The sequence below is a fragment of the Portunus trituberculatus genome, chromosome 21, assembly GCF_017591435.1.
Source record: "Portunus trituberculatus isolate SZX2019 chromosome 21, ASM1759143v1, whole genome shotgun sequence".
In the NCBI taxonomy this organism is placed as follows: Eukaryota; Metazoa; Arthropoda; class Malacostraca; order Decapoda; family Portunidae; genus Portunus; species Portunus trituberculatus.
Genome location: NC_059275.1, coordinates 2,668,794 through 2,686,382, shown reverse-complemented (window position 1 = coordinate 2,686,382; position 17,589 = coordinate 2,668,794). Strand labels below are relative to the sequence as shown.

Sequence of the window (17,589 nt, the reverse complement as noted above, 5' to 3'; positions counted from 1 at the left end):
ATAGTGTCACCTTAAGCTAACTGCAGTAATATACATGAGAACAATGCTGAGGAGGAAAAACAAAGATGAAAATATATATGAAAATCCAGCTGACCTCAAATTATCATTAATAGAAGTCATACCCTATGTTACGTTCACCGGTTAAACTGGTAAGATTGGCATCGGAGAGCCGGTGAACAATAACAATAAAAAAACACTGCAGGTTCAACTGGTGAGGAAATGCAAAGGGGGTCACTTTAAAAGCTACTTTAATAACCCATAATGAAATTGACACATATATAACAAGAAACATGAAACACAGATATATAACATGAAACACAGGAAAATGACATACACATATACATATAACACAGTAATAAATACAACAATAAAGAACCCAACTTAATACCTAACAATAATCCTAATCCTATATAGAGGCAATGTGGAAAACACGGACGAGGGAAGTGATACTTATGCGGTGTCGCAGTGGTGAAATGCTGGGTGATGGTTGATCCCACGGCAGAACCAAGAGGCGTTGTGTTCACTGGTTGAGGCTTGGATCTCAACTGCCAATCCAGAAAACCAAGAGCTGGCTCAACACTTTCGGTTGAGTCGAAAGGGCCGCGTGAATCCAACTTCGGGACAGTAGCCGGGCTTCATGAAACGGTGACGTGGAAGGTTCACGAGACGGTGGCGTGGAAGGTTCACGAGACGGTGACGTGGAAGGGAGGCGGAGAGGTGGCGAACGAGGTAACAAGCAGAGGAGGTGATGGTAGTAATGCATGTTACGGGCGGGCCGTAACATTTCCTCCCCCCTAAGACCTCCGTAATGGGCTCATGAAGGAGGTGAGACGGGAGATCTTGATAAGGCGTCGGCGATGATGTTGTCCACCCCCTTCCACCAGACACAGCACCTCGCAAAGGAAGAACCTGCAGAGGCTTGAAGCGCACATCGGAGGAGACGATGACGAGGAGGCGATACACGAGCCAGACAGCGGTGATGGTGGTGAGAGAGACCAGCCAGAACCAGATGAAAATGTAGATCTTCTCGTTGATGATGTTAACCGCCAGCACACACATGGTGTCGTGGGTCTCGATGGTTCCCGAAGGGCCGAACTTCCTGAAGGTGCACTTGGTGACTCTGGGGAAGATGCGTGTCATGGGATCGATGCGCTTCTCGGGGTCCATGTCAGGGAAGTTGATGACCTCCGTGCCGTAGGTGAGGAAGGTGCCGCCCAGGAACAGGTCGGTGAAGTAGATGTTGCCCTCCAAGTCCTGAGTTATGTAATTTATAGCCCTCTGGAAGGTGGCGGGAGCATTAGACAATCCAAAGGGCATCACTGTGTATTGGTATAGTCCGAAGGGAGTGATGAAGGCGGATATTATTTGGGCCTCGTCCGAGAGGGAATCTGGTAGTAACCTTTAAGCAAGTCTATAGTGGTTACAAATTTGGCTACTCCTATACTATCTATAAGGTCCTCTATCAAGGGCAATGGGTAGGAGTCTGGCACCGTCACTTTATTTAATTTCCGGTAGTCGGTGCAAAATCGACTACTACCATCTGGCTTAGATGTTAACAGGCAGGAGAAGCCCAAGGAGATATACTAGGTTCTGCAAGGTGATGACAGAGCAGATAGTCTACCTCTTTTTCATCAAGTCTCTTTTAATGGGTGAAATGCGATAGGCTGGTTGTCTTATAGGCTTGATGTCGGTAGATGTTAATCTTATGTCATGTTGGATAGTATTACAAACTCCTGGAAGGTCACCTGTGATTTCAGAAAAGTCTAGCAATAACTTTTAAGATCAGACTGTTGTGAAGGTGTTAAGGAAACAAACACCTCATCCAGGTTGGACATGATTTGGCTGTTTGAGGGGCGTCCTTTAGGTGACGAGAAGAGGAATTCGATGTCGGACTCTTCCTCGGGGGCACAGGACCAGACTCCTTTCCTATCAGACATACAGGTACAGCGCGAGACAAGTCGTCCTCTGGTTCTCTGGAGTGGTAAGGTTTCATTAGATTAATATGAACAAGTTGGGAATCCTTACGACGGTCAGGAGTGTGGACCACATAATTTAATGGACTTAGTTTTTGAGCCACAACATAAGGTCCCATGAACTTACTGTGAAGAGCATTGCCTGGAGTGGGAGAAAAAGTAAAACCTTGTCTCCTGGTTTGAAACTTCTCATGACAGATTTGGGAAGAGAATTCTGTTGCATTTTAGTTTGAGATTTGAGGAAGTTTGATTTAGCAAAAGATCTGACTTCACTGATTTTATTCTTAAGGTTACTGATGTAGTCAGACACACTGGGGCTTGAAGGAGTATTTTGAGTAAACCATTGATCCTTTAATATTTTGAGAGGCCCCTGATCTGTCTACCATAGAGTAATTCAAAAGGGAGTAACCTAAAGAATCTTGAGGAGATTCTCTTAAAGCGAAGAGAAGGAAAGAAATACTTTCATCCCAGTCTCCTTGATGCTCCAAGCAATACTTCTTCATCATGGATTTTAATGTTTGGTGAAACCGCTCCAGACAGCCTTGGGATTGGGGTGGTAAGCCGAGGAGGTAACATGGTCGATGTTTAGCTCATTCACTATCTGTTGGAAAAAATGGCTAGTGAAATTGCTACCCTTGTCAGACTGAATTTGTTTTGGAATTCCTACCGAGGTGAAAAATGTATTAGATGTTTTACAATGGTCTTTGATGTGATGTTCTTAAGAGGGAATGCTTCAGGGTACCTGGTAGTGGGATCCATGAGGGTTAACAAATACTGATTCCCTCGTTTGGTTTTGGGTAAGGGCCCTACGCAGTCTAGTATGATCTTTTCGAAGGGCTCCGTCTGAACTGGAATAGGCGTCAGAGGAGCTGGCACAAGGCGTTCGTTAGGCTTACCCACAACTTGACATATATGACATGTTTTTACATAGTGTGACACATCCTTTTTCATTCCTGGCCAAAAAAATGTTGAAGAGCCTTCTTGTAGGTTTTTTGGATGCCTAGATGACCTGACAATCCATCATGAGCTAGTTCTATAATGGCTGGTCTTACAGACAAGGGATGACAACTTGATGTGTTTCTGACCAGGTGTCTAGTTGTTTCAGTTCAGGAGGTCTGTAGGCACGCATCAGGACTCCTTCCTGATAATAAAAACAAGGCAATTTAGACATATCCTTTGTCTCACTGGCCACATGTCTGATCTTAGCCAAAGTGAGATCCTGTTCCTGAGCATTAATCAAATTCTCCTTTGAAATGATGTTATTATACAAGTTGTCAGTAGAGGCAATCATTGGTGGAGGAGGTGATGAAAGGGCAGGGGACTTGGACTGAGACCTGGTGACTGCACACACTGGGAAGAAGTGAGGGATGTTTCGTCCAGGGTCTTAGTGGGACTTTCTGTTAAGGGAGAATCAAGAACAATTAAGTTTGGAACAGCCAAGTTACCCGCAAGATCATTACCCAGTACAAGATGTACCCCGGTACTGGCAGTTCACCAGGTTTAATGGCTACCTCAACCTCTCCTGAAATGAACGGGCACTGTAAGCTAATATTAGCCAAGGGATAGGAGAGCTGTGATTCGAGACCTGTAAGGATCACCTTCTCCCCAGTGAAAGCCTGTTTGATGTTAGGGATGACATCTTCCCTTAAGATGGATTGGGCAGCACCTGTATCACGCAGAACCTTGATATTTATTGCCTTGTCTTTACCATCAGTCAGGGACACTTTACCTTGATACATGTACGAGTCATAAAGTTCTAGAGGAGAGTTGACAGGGTTAGCTAGGGCCACTGGTTTCTTGTTCTCAAATGTGTTAGGTCTAGGGGCACAAAAGAAAATTGACGTTGAGAACCCTTGCAATTTGGGTGTCTACATTTCTGGATCGTGTGACCTGGCTTCTTACAGTATGTACACCAGGGGGAATTATATGCATTTGGCGAGAATCCGGTTGGCTTACCACCCGCGCCCCAAAACCTTCCCCAAAGGAGGACCTAACATTAGACAGTGAACCACGACCTCTACTACCCAGGGATCCCATCAACAAAGCAAACGCATCAGCCACTTTAGCGGCAGACATAAGCTCACTCTCTCCCGTTCTTCCACATGCCTCAGAATATTAAATGGTAACTTGTTCTTCCATTCTTCCAGGACCATTAGATTGAGCAACTCCGAAAAGGTGGTAATGTTAAGAGCGGCTAACCATTTCTTAAATTGTCTTAGTTTCTCACTAGCGAATTCAACATAGGTGTGAGACTCTGGTTTCACATACTTTCGAAACTGTTGTCGGTATCCATCAGAAGTGATAGAGTAGGCGTCTAGAATGTTACCTTTGATCTCTTCATATTCTACCTCATCACTAAGGCCGTTGTATACCCTATAAGCTTTTCCTACTAGCTTAGGGACAAGGAGAGACACCCACTGATCCTGGGGCCATTTATTCCTATGAGCAATGCTCTCAAAAGCGCGAAATGACCCGTCAACATCAGATTCATCAAAAGGGGGAACTAGCGGAGCAGCTGTAGCAGGATTAAAGCTTGCTAACTGTTTCTTTATATCTATTTCTTCCCTCTAAACTTAGCGTCATTTCGTAGGGCTAACTCCTGAATTTCTAACTCTTTCTCCTGCCTTCTAAGTTGTAACTGAAATTCTCTCTCTTCCTTTTTTTTCCTGTAGTTCTTTCTCTTTATGTAGTTGCATTTGTCTTCTTTTCTGCCTGTAGTTGCATTTGTTTTTTTTCTGCCTGTAGTTGCATTTGTTGTTTTTGCCTGTAGTTGCATTTCATGCATCCGGTATTCTAGTTTAAGCTTCTCAATTTCCCATTGACTTATCCTACTCTTATCCTGTTCTTCCTGGGGACTGTGTATTATAGTCCTCGTAGAGGCTGACATGGGAGTTAACTCTTCTATGGCATTTCCTAGCAACTGACCTTCTTGCACTAGATGTTCAACAACTACATTCTTAATGACCTCTTTAGTCATCTGAGACGTGATGGGAACATCAAAATGTTTAGCGATGGCTTTCCATTGGTCCTTCTTTATATTAGCATATTTAAGTTGTTCCAGAGAAGGGTCGGCACAAAAATCTTCAACGTTAAACTGAGCGGAAGCCATATTAAATAGATGTTAAACCACAACAAAAAAATGATAAGCGAATTACTTAAGTGAGGAACTTGGCAGAGTGATAATAAAGGCAACCTTGGAAATTACCTAGATTATACTTAAGTAAACACTTATGAGTACAATCACTAATGAGGGGTAAACTAGAGAGTTACGGCATTAAGAGGGATCCGGATTACTCTAGTTACGAGACTTGAGAGTGAGGAGCGAATTGTACTGAGACTTGTTATTGATAAGGAGGCGGATTAGTCTGAGAGACTAGTTAAAATGGCCGATTCTAACTAGCGAGAAAAATGATCCGCGAAGTGAGGGCATTGAGGGTTCGCATGAACATATGATGATCCCAACACTTGGATAACACTTATTACACACCTGCCTATGTGCAAAAATAGAGATAAGTGCTATCGGTGAACACGCCTTTCTACCTGGTTTCCTGCTCTACCACTGCTATGCGATACCAATGAAAGTCACGAAGCACGTTTAACCCAAAAGGAGCCACTTGAACGCACAAAGGTAAATTTAAACCACACGCAGAGTAAGTCACAGAAAAAAACACATCAGAGTCACAACACCACAGAAACACAAGCAATCACAGAAAAAAGTCACTGGAAAAATGGAACACTGAACATGGGTTATAATGGTCCTGTCACGGTCGCCAATTGTTACGTTCACCGGTTAAACTGGTAAGATTGGCATCGGAGAGCCGGTGAACAATAACAATAAAAAAACACTGCAGGTTCAACTGGTGAGGAAATGCAAAAGGGGTCACTTTAAAAGCTACTTTAATAACCCATAATGAAATTGACACATATATAACAAGAAACATGAAACACAGATATATAACATGAAACACAGGAAAATGACATACACATATACATATAACACAGTAATAAATACAACAATAAAGAACCCAACTTAATACCTAACAATAATCCTAATCCTATATAGAGGCAATGTGGAAAACACGGACGAGGGAAGTGATACTTATGCGGTGTCGCAGTGGTGAAATGCTGGGTGATGGTTGATCCCACGGCAGAACCAAGAGGCGTTGTGTTCACTGGTTGAGGCTTGGATCTCAACTGCCAATCCAGAAAACCAAGAGCTGGCTCAACACTTTCGGTTGAGTCGAAAGGGGCCGCGTGAATCCAACTTCGGGACAGTAGCCGGGCTTCATGAAACGGTGACGTGGAAGGTTCACGAGACGGTGGCGTGGAAGGTTCACGAGACGGTGACGTGGAAGGGAGGCGGAGAGGTGGCGAACGAGGTAACAAGCAGAGGAGGTGATGGTAGTAATGCATGTTACGGGCGGGCCGTAACTGCTTATCATTTGTGTGACGTTTCAAAGCTGTTTTTCCCATCCTTTGTAAGAGCGAAGAGTTTAGAAATACGGTGTGTGTGTGTGTGTGTGTGTGTGTGTGTGTGTGTCTTGTGCCTTTAAGTGCTGGCAGTGATGTAATGAGTGACAGACCATTTTCTACGTTGAATTTGACAAAGAAAATGTACATCATATTTTTTAGGATACTCTTATGAATATCGAAATTATGTTCATCTTATTTCATTTTGTCATTATTATCATTTGTTTTATTTATTTATTTAGTTATTTATTTGTGGTTTATCAACATGAGCACCGATGGAGAGGGGGAGGGTTCATACTCTTCTGTTCCTTATGCTTATATTCTCCACCACCTTCTCGCTGCCACAGTGTGTACTTACTTGTCTTTACTCTTACACCTCACTCAGCCTGTACCAAAGTAACAATGACGGTATTAATAGCAACAATAATAATGATGATAATAGTTCCGACACAGCGAACCTACAGCCACTTGTGTCCATATGCGCGCTCCGTACCCGAATATTTTGTCTATTCATTTATGTTATTCATTAATGTGTTTATCATCACTATTATTTCTTCGGCACAAAAGCCACACTCTCCGCCCACCTCCACTATCCAATGCCCTACCAGCACCAGCATTAATGTCCACTTCTCGATTTAACCCTCAAGGCATGTCTATACCGTACATCCTTGCACACACACACACACACACACACACACACACACACACACACACACACACACACACACACACACACACACACACACACACGCTTCCTCCAGTTCTAAAGATCATGAAACATTAAAACCAACTTTCCCACAATCAGACGCTGACGCAACCACGACGCTCGATGTCAGAACTTTGTTGCCATTAATATTCTTTTGCCCTTTGGCCTTTTGGAGGGGTAAGGTGGGACGGGGCTGGCGGGGCGGGAGAAAAGGGTTGGGAAGGAAAGATAGTGTACTACAAGCAGCCACGAAATACTGGAGACAGAGACAGAGACAGAGACAGAGACAGAGAGAGAGAGAGAGAGAGAGAGAGAGAGAGAGAGAGAGTGTTATCATTTCATTGTTAGTGTGTTACTTTTATAATTGTGTGGGTATTTTTTATTCTTATTATTGTTATTGATTTTCATGAATTATTTCTTTCTTGATTTATCGTTGTTGTTATTATTGAATGTGGCCATTGTTGCTCTTGTTGTTGTTGCTGCTACTACTACTACTACTACTACTACTACTACTACTACTACTTTTATACTACTACTACTACTACTACTACTACTACTACTACTACTACTACTACCACTACTACTACTACTACTACTACTACTACTACTACTACTACTACTACTACTGCTACTACTACTACTGCTGCTACTACTACTACTGCTACTGCTACTGCTACTGCTACTACTACTACTGCTGCTACTACCACCACTACTGCTACACTACTACTGCTACCACCACCACCACCACCACTACTGCTACTGCTACTACTACTACTACTACTACTACTACTACTACTACTACTACTACTACTACTACTACTACTGCAGCTACTACGTTGGTGAATTAAGTGAGTCTATCTATTGATTAATTCACCTGTTTATTCTATCTGCATAATTCTCTCTCTCTCTCTCTCTCTCTCTCTCTCTCTCTCTCTCTCTCTCTCTCTCTACCCATTACCCACAAAAGCCGCGTCAATCATTCTCTTACGCCATGACGGGAAGAAAAAAAAATACGAGTTTTCAAAAGAAGTCCATCAAGAAAAAAAAATTCACTCATTACACATTTTTCAATTATGTCTCGACGGAAGAGGGCGCGCGCACGAGAGAGAGAGAGAGAGAGAGAGAGAGAGAGAGAGAGAGAGAGAGAGAGAGAGCGGTGATGAGAAAACTAAATGTAAAAGGTTGAGGAGGCAGGAATTAGCATCGCATTGACTGAAGGGCAATATTCTTATAAACATTTCTGCGCTGCACCTTCACTTCTCTGGTATCTCTCCGGCAGCTGAAGTTATACACGGGGTTCGAAGGATGTTTTCCCTATAGGTTCTAGTGGCATGACTATAACGGGATTTCTACGTCATTAACCGAGAAAACACTCTTGCAAACCCAACTTATCATGTTATTCCTTTCAGAACTTCCCTCCCCTCTCTCTCTCTCTCTCTCTCTCACACACACACACACACACACACACACACACACACACACACACACACAATAGCGCACCCTCCCTCCACACCCCAGCTCTTAATGATGTGATCCGCCCACCTGGAGGTAAAACATGTATTCTTTTCGCAGGTAAATTGAGACTCCCAATCTTTTCCCTTGTTACCTTCGCCCGGAGGCCACCACGCGTCGCCAGGTCTTACACACGGCGCGCTGAGGGGGAATGTTGCTGTAATTCACCTCTGCTCTTACATTCTCTCCCCTGTGGACGGTATAAGCTACATAGATCAGTATTCTTATTTTTTTATGTAAAAGAGGAAAACTGACCAATGGAAAACATAAAGAGTTTTAAAAGAAAAGACCCACTTAGTTGCCAGCTCCCGTGCAGATCCGAGCGAGTCAACCAAAAGAAAGGGATAAATGTCATGAAACCTTTCTTTTTAATGTGTTCAGGTCATAAGAAGATGGAAATACAGAAGCAGGTGTAGTTCCAAAGTTTATTCAGAAATATTTTCCTCTCTCGCAACGAGTATAAAAGCCACAAGGATGATTAGACAGGTTTTCAAGACTGTTTCCTTTGCTAATCATCTCACAAAGACTATAAAGGCTATAGAGATAATTAGGTGGGTTTTCAAGACTGTTTCCCTTACTAATAATGTAGAAAAGCACATCAATATGTCACTAGAACTGCAAAAACATTCTTAAAAGCCTGTGCAGCTTCAACTAGAGCCTTTCGAAAGTAGGGGCTTTGGCGCACAGAACGATACTGGAGGAAGAGATAAAAATATATAAAGAAACAGGAGTATAGGGAGAGAGAGAAAAGAAAGAAAAAAAAAAAAGATAGGGAAAGAAAAGAAGCAAAACGAGAAGACAGGGAGACGGGTAGAGGTATTATATTCTAAAGCCACGTTCTCTATTGTGTGAGCGTGTTTTTTTAGTGCGTGTGTACGTTGGGGGCTTAGAAGGGAGGAGAGCAGGGAGGGAAGGAGGGAGGGAAGTGACTGATGTTTCCCTATTGTTATGGCGCGACGGGTTTCGGAGTTAGTGGTTAAAGTTCCAGCGAGGAGAGCATCTGTGAAGACACTAATGGCTTACTGCAAGACGAGGAGACAGCTGAATTGGAGAGAGAGAGAGAGAGAGAGAGAGAGAGAGATGTGGGGAGGGGGAGGCTTGCAGATAAGATAGATAGATAGATAAACAGAACATACATTTCTTCTTAGAACATAATCATATATAATGTTTCTTATTGGTTAAATAGTGAAGAAGCGTAAACACGTTATGATTTTAACGTTATTACATCTCTCTCTCTCTCTCTCTCTCTCTCTCTCTCTCTCTCTCTCTCTCTGAAACACGCAATAAAGTTAGCGAGACACCCGTGACATTTGCCGGTGGAGATGAGATGCCAAAATGAGGATGCTTTTCAACAGATAAATGCAGTCACTCAAACATCATTTATTTAGCAGGGAAAGGTGAAACTGCTTGCAAGACTGACACCTGGCTGGGAGGCGCTTGAATTATGTGTGTGTGTGTGTGTGTGTGTGTGTGTGTGTGTGTGTGTGTGTGTCTGCCCACAGCCCACACAGTTGCCGACATCTCACACCCATGCATATATCCTCCTCATTATCTAACTCACAGTCTTTATTCACCCATCACAGACCACTCAGAACTTAATCCACGCTTATCTTTATCTTCCCTTCCTTCCTTCATATCCAGTTTCCAGTTCTAAGTTCTCATTTAAACCCCCTGCACTATTTTCCCTTAATTTCCCACGCAGACACATTTTACCCGTTCATTTCTCTCTGCAGTTACTCAGATTAAGACACGTTGCTCTTCTGAAGTCTGATTATTTTATTTTTATTTATTTATTTTTTCAAAGGCCACTAGTTTGATTAGCCATATTCTCAAGGGTGTCTGTCTCTCCTGGTGTTTAAGTCGGAATCTTGTGTAGACGCTTTTGAATACCGGCGTGACTTCAACTATAGAGCCTTTTGAAAGCTGTAGAAGTGCGGCGCAGTGTCAGAATATAGTCCTCTACCTTACCCTTTCCATATCACTCAGCCCTATCTATCCCTTGACTCCCCACGGCTCCCCACTACCTCCCCTCTCCCCTCCTACCTTATTAGCCAGCCATATCACACTCATCCCGGCCGCCTCACACTCCTCTCCTCCATTCTTCCTGCTACGACAATAGGGTGAAATTGGCGAGAAGAGTTTGATGGCCAGACACCAATCGTGTAACAACAATAACAGGCAAGAGAGAGACCAGAGTTCCCATTGGTGGAGGCTGACTGGTGCTCTTTCATTGGTCGTTAGGGGTGTGGCTTCTATCTCCCTCGAGTTGTGATTGGTTCGTTATCGCTAGGACTCTCTCAGATGCCTGATAGCTAGTTCCGTCATTATCGCCTTCTGCAGATTAACTGATTGTGATTTCGAAAGGTGTACGAGTGCTGAAGTCACTATCATCTGCGTCAGGAGGGCTGTGGGACGTGCAAAGGTCACCTACTGCTGCGTTGGGGAAGAAGAGGTAGAGGCGAAGCTGGGTGAAGGTCCAGGAGGAAGGAGCAAGGAGGAAGAATCACTACCTGACAACTGGATGGCTCTGGGATACTGACAACATCCTTCCAGAACCTCCCTCCCCCGCCCTTCCTCCCGAGACCAACGTGTCCCCAGCACCTCACCGCCACCTCGGCTTCACAGACCGCTGGATCGCCCGCCTGGGGAGACACGACACACGCCACCACCTCTTCCATCTCCCGCCCACCCGCTCATGGACGCACCGCTCACTCCTGAAGAAGGAACGCGTGAATTTGACTCCTGAGGGCGACGCTGAAGGGAATTCGTTACTAGACCTCCAGTTTGTGACCATGGCGCTGCTCTCCTCCTCTGGGAAGTGTGGGGAGAGTGGGGGAGGGTCGCCGCCCCCCGTTCGAGTACTTGGAAGTGGCGGGGGCGGCGGCAATACGGATCCCCTGCTGTCGCCTGCCCTGTACTGTCCTGTCCTGCCTCCCTGGCACCTCGCCCTGCTCACCCACCACGCCCTGCACGCCAGAGGTCAGTGTTGTGTGTCTATCGCTTGTTTTGATTTTGTTTCGTTTATTTTGTTTTGTTTCGTGTTTTCATTTTTTTTTTTTTTTACCTTCAGCGTCTCCTTCAGTAGTGCGTTGTTGTTTTCTTCGTTGTTCTCTCTCTCTCTCTCTCTCTCTCTCTCTCTCTCTCTCTCTCTCTCTCTCTCTCTCTCTCTCTCTCTCTCATTTTTTGTTGCTAATCACTCTTATTATCACTGTTTCTATTGTTGTTGTTGTCCTTATTGTTGTTATTTCTTCCGTTGTAGTCCAGACTTTTCCTTAAGTGATCAACAATTGCACTTTATTTTATTAGACTGACTTGATTGCAATCAGGGAAGGAAAACAGTTAAGATTCATTGATAAGTGTCCGTTAAGATAAAGTCATTGATGAGAGTGTGAGAGAGAAACAATGACACACACACACACACACACACACACACACACACACACATGCGGAATTATCTGTTTATTTATTTCTTTTTTCAATTATTCAGTTTTCTTTTGTTCATATCTCTATTCTTCTATTCTTTTTTTTTTTTTTCCGTGCGTCTTTGTAATTACCTTGTAAGATATTATAGTCGAGGATTTTGTAGGTTTTTTGTTTGATAATATGAATAGTGATGATGATGATGATGATGATGATGATGACTTGTATTGTTGTAGCAGTAGTAATGGTAGAAATAGTGTAGTGATTGTTCAAATAATAATAATAATGATAATAATAATGATGATTTTCTATAACTTCTCTGCCCACATTTAGTATCCCTTAGAAAAAAAAAGAAACTAAAGGAATAGAAAAATTTAGTAAAAGTTAATAATAATAACAATAATAATAATAATAATAATAATAATAATGATAATGATAATAATAATAATGATAATAATAATAATGATAATAAAAGAGAGTAATAATAATAATAATAATAATAATAATAATAATAATAATAATAATAATAGAGAGAGAGAGAGAGAGAGAGAGAGAGAGAGAGAGAGAGAGAGAAAATTAATATCCTAGTAGGAAGTCCTTTTAAGATACACAGGTATTTCTTTTTATTTATTCTATTTTTTTTATGTAAGAGGGGGAAGACTGGTCAAGGGCAACAAAAGCGACCCACTGAGATTCCAGTCCCCGAGCAGGACCGAGAGAGTTAGCCAGAAGAATGGGATAAAAATCTTGAAACCTCCCTTTTCAATGAGTTCAGGCCACAGGACATAAGTAGATGGAAGTACAGAAGCAGATAGGGAGTTATGGGTCATTGTATCACCTTTTCTGACTAATAAACACGGCGAAGGTAGTGAACTCTAGAACTCACCGTTTACTTCTGTATTAACTGCTATATAGGAATTGTACTTTTCACGAACATAGCATAGAACAACAAAGGAAGCTATGCAAGAAATCATATATACGTGGTAGTTCCTTTAAAAAGCCTATCTATTTCCACGAATAGTAAACTCTGGAACTCACTGTTTGCTTCTGTACACAACTGTTGCTTATGAATTGTACTTTTCACGGACATAGCATGGAACAAAAGGAAGCTATGCAAGAAATCATATAATCTTACACACGTGGTAGTTCCTTTAAAAAGCCTACCTATCTATTTCCACGGATAGTGAACTCTGGAACTCACTGTTTATTTCTGTAATGTACTTTTCATTAACATAGCTTAGAACAAAAGGAAGCTATGCAAGAAATCATATATACGTGGCTGTTCCTTATAAAGCCTTCTTATCTATTTCCACCAATTATCCTCCTCCATGTCTTCAATTGCCAAATCTTTTAAAAGCTCCACAGTGACTCGTCGTTCTAATAACCTGATTACCGAGTTTCTTCCAGTCATCTGCTATATTTGAGAGGTTTCTTTTTCCTTTATTTCCTATCAAGGTCTCAAGATGGTTTGGATTTCCTTTCGGATTATCATTTTTAGGGCCTTTTATTGTACTTTTCTATCGATCTATGCGTGTATCTATTTATGTATCGTCTATGTGTTTATCTATCTATCCGTGCACTTATTGGCTTGTTTACGTTCCTCCGGTTTCATTTCTATGTGAAAAAAAAGATGTCTGCAACGATGATGACGATGGTGGTAAAACTAACACTACCAAGATTTATAGTGAAGGATTAAACTGATGATAGCGTAGCAGTAGCAGTAGTAGTAGTAATAGTAGTAGTAGTAGTAGTCGTAATAGTAACAATATCAACGATGACAGCAACAACAGCGCTGGTAATAGTAGTAGTAGTATTATAATAATAATAATAATGATAATAATAATAATAGTAATAATAACAAAAGCAATAAGGTAACCTACTTTTCTCCCGTTGCTAAATGACAGTTTGGAATCAATATCACATGCTTGTTGTTCTCTTTCCTAACCTTTTGACGGCCGAAACCAACAAACTGTATAATAATAGTGGCAGCGGCAGCAGTAGTAGGAGTAGTAGTAGTAGTAGTAGTAGTAGTAGTAGTAGTAGTAGCTAGAACAGTGACCAGAGTTGATGTTAATGTTGTTGCTGTTGTTGTTGTTATTATTTTGTTTTGTCGATGATGATGTTATGTTTGTTGTTATCATTATCATTGTCGTTGCTGTTGTTATTATCCTTATTACCATTATTATTATCATTATCTGGAAGAAATGGGTAGAAAATGATGATGATGATGATGATAATGATGGAAAAAACGGCGATGATGAAAGTGGGCAAATTATCATACGGATGGTGATGTTGATGAAGAGGGGAGGACACACACACACACACACACACACACACACACACACACGGGAAAGAAGGAAGGAATGAAATCTATTAAAGAGAACCAATGAAACTTAAACCAAGAGATATTATTGAGCTAGATAAATGAAATATAATTGCAAATACTAAGATAAGAAAGTGAAGGAGAAATTGATAAGAACAGGAATTGAATAGAAGAAGGGTAGAAGAAAGAAAAAAAAAACCGAATGGCGACGTAGAAAAATAATAGAAAAAAAAGGAAGCAAAGGAAATGGAGGGAAAAAAGTAACGTTGATGGTAATTAAAAAGAAAAGGGCGAAAAACACATTTATATTTGTATAGAGAGAGAGAGAGAGAGAGACATAAGGAAAGCAAAGAAGTAGATGTAGAACGAAGAAAAAACATAAACAACAGCAAGAAGAACACGTCTAAAAAGAAAAGAGACGCCAGGAAAGAAAAGGCAGTAGAAAAGAACAATATAAAAGACTAACCCATGCACGCACACACACACACACACACTTTGATTAATCTCACGCGCACAGGTCAGCGGTGATAGAACAAACATTACCTCTACTAATTACTCCAAAACACCAGTCAGAGAGCGAACACCACGTCAACACCTGCCTGACGAAGGAGACCAAAAGTACAGGTTGCGACGAAGCGAACTCAGCATTTACCCAGCTACTCCTCCTCCTTCTCCCTTTCCTCCTCCTCCTAGAGCAGAATTATGTAGAGAGAGATACAGAGGATAAGAGATTGAGAATGGAGGAAAGTTTGTGCACATGGCAGTTACGAATGAAGTGGTGAAAGTGTGTGAGTAAGGTAGCACACTTTTACACTACAGACACTGCTATTAAGTCGAGGGTCTGGCCGCTACTTGTGTGTGTTTTGGGAATGTTGGTGTGTTGATCAGTGCCCGCAAGTCACACCGCATGTGTTGTTTATTTAGACAGTCGTGCATTATTCTCTTTATTCGCTTCTCCTCTTTGCTGCCTCTTTTCCAACCTGTCACTCAGACCTGCCGGGGGGGGGAGATGGGTGGGGGGAATAGAAAGCGATAGAAAGACAAAGAGAAACAAACAGAAAGAAAGGACAGACAAACAGAAACCAACTGAAAGACATGACACACAAACAGAAGCAAATAGAAAGATACACAAACCGAAAGACGAAGCGCACACACACACACACACACACACACACACACACACACACACACACACACACACACACACACACACACACACACACACACACACACAATAAACGGTGCGAAACAAACAAGTTAAAAGATAATGTAGACACTGCAATAGGATATGGAGAAAACTAGGAGAAGAAGAAGATAAAGAAGAAGAAGAAGAGAGAGAGAGAGAGAGAGAGAGAGAGAGAGAGAGAGAGAGAGAGAGAGAGAGAGAGAGATGAAACGAACCCCAAACAAAGGCAAGACAACAAACAGTAGCATAAAAGCAACAATACAAACTAACATCTTATCGGACGGCCGCTAGTGAGTGAGGCGGGAGTGACAGTCGGTCGAAGCCAATCCAAGGTGCCTGTTCTTTCAGTTCCTGCCGAGGTGAGCTGTTGAATTAGTGGCGCTTGACCTTTGCAACTGCGGCGTTTGAACTTTGGGAGCCGTGTTTTGGGGGTACTGGTGACATTCAAACTTCTCAACTGTGGTCATTCTCTCCAAAAAGTGTTGACTCCTGTTACGTAGACAATCCTTCCCCGCTGAGGACATGATTTGTGGCTCACTTTGGCATTCTCCCTCAGCGCCACTCTTTACTTAATATTACGGAATTATACAGCTAGTGGTGGTGGTGGTGGTATTTCCTTATTTCCTTTCTAACTCATTTCATTTTTTTTTTTTTTCACTATTTTGCTCGTTTTTCATGACTTTCTTTTTATTGTTTTTCCTTGTTGTTGTTTGCGTCATTTTTTCTTCCTCTTTTTGTTTTTGTTGTTGCTGTTGTGACTTGTGTTGTTGTTGTTGTTGTTGTTGTTATATTTATTTCATCTTTAGATATGAAATAAAGAAAATGAAGGAAGAATGAGAAGAGGAGGAACAAGAAGAAAAAGGAGGATAGGAAAAGGAGGAGGATGAGAGAAGAGGAATAGGAAGATGGATAAGAAAAGGAGGAGAGAGCATGGGGAGGAGAAAGAGGAGGAGCAGTGCATGCCAGGAAGAAGAAGAAAAGGAGGAGGAAGAAAATTCGCATCTTCCTACGTCCATGTAACAGAAATTATGTCTTCTTCTTCTTCTTCTTCTTCTTCTTCTTCTTCTTCTTCTTCTTCTTCTTCTTCTTCTTCTTCTTCTTCTTCTTCTTCTTCTTCTTCTTCTTCTTCTTTTTCTTCTTTTTCTTCTTCTTCTTCTTCTTCTTCTTCTCTTCTGTAATCATTAATGTTTGCCCTTCCTTTCTCTTCCATAGTGCCTCTCCGTCTCACTCGCTCGTGGGTTCCTATTCTCAGACACATTTGCGTCGCACCTCCGCTGTATTGCAAAAGGTTGCTGAAAGTACACGATTTCAAGTTTTTTTTTACGGTTTTACAGAGAGATTAGTGAGATTTCTACATTATTAACGGTTTTTTTCTTCTTTTTTACGGTTCTACAAAGAGATTAATGAGATTTCTACATTACTGACAGGAGAGACAGTCTTTAAAAACCGAACTAATCATCTCCGTGGCTTTTGAAAATATTCGGGTTGAGAGAGAGAGAGAGAGAGAGAGAGAGAGAGAGAGAGAGAGAGAGAGAGAGAGAGAGAGAGAGAGAGAGACGAAGGTATTTTCGGAGCGGGTTTACAATTCAGTGACAAATTAGCAAGATCTTTACATTATGACAAGGTAAAAAGATCTTGAGAGACTGGCTAACTTTCTTTGTAGCCTTGGAAAGTAGTCGTAGAGAGAGAGAGAGAGAGAGAGAGAGAGAGAGAGAGAGAGAGAGAGAGAGATAATAAGGGTATCTTTTCTTATGGAAGGCGAAGCAGTGACAGAGACAGGCGTGGTAGCTTCACTTCGGCATATTCGTATACATTTGGAAGCAGTGTACCTCGTAATGGGACAGTTTCTGGCCAAACTTTTGCTCTTTATGTAGTAATGAGGGAATGACTGTGATCTTTTCGTAATGGCGGTGGTGGTGGTGGTTGTGAGTGTGGGATGGGTCTCTCTCTCTCTCTCTCTCTCTCTCTCTGCTTACGGTAATGTGTGTGTGTGTGTGTG

General features: G+C 42.0%; 1 protein-coding gene across 1 annotated transcript in view; it reads left to right on the top strand.

Annotated features, from left to right (window-relative positions):
- Positions 1-10,215: 10,215 nt before the first annotated feature.
- The window catches only part of LOC123507093, a 30,326-nt gene continuing 22,952 nt past the window's right edge, over positions 10,216-17,589 (top strand). Inside the window, exon 1 of the mRNA XM_045259654.1 lies at positions 10,216-11,640. Within this exon, the coding sequence (XP_045115589.1) occupies positions 11,454-11,640 (187 nt within the window). The 5' untranslated portion in view covers positions 10,216-11,453. The remainder of the gene's footprint in view (positions 11,641-17,589) is intronic.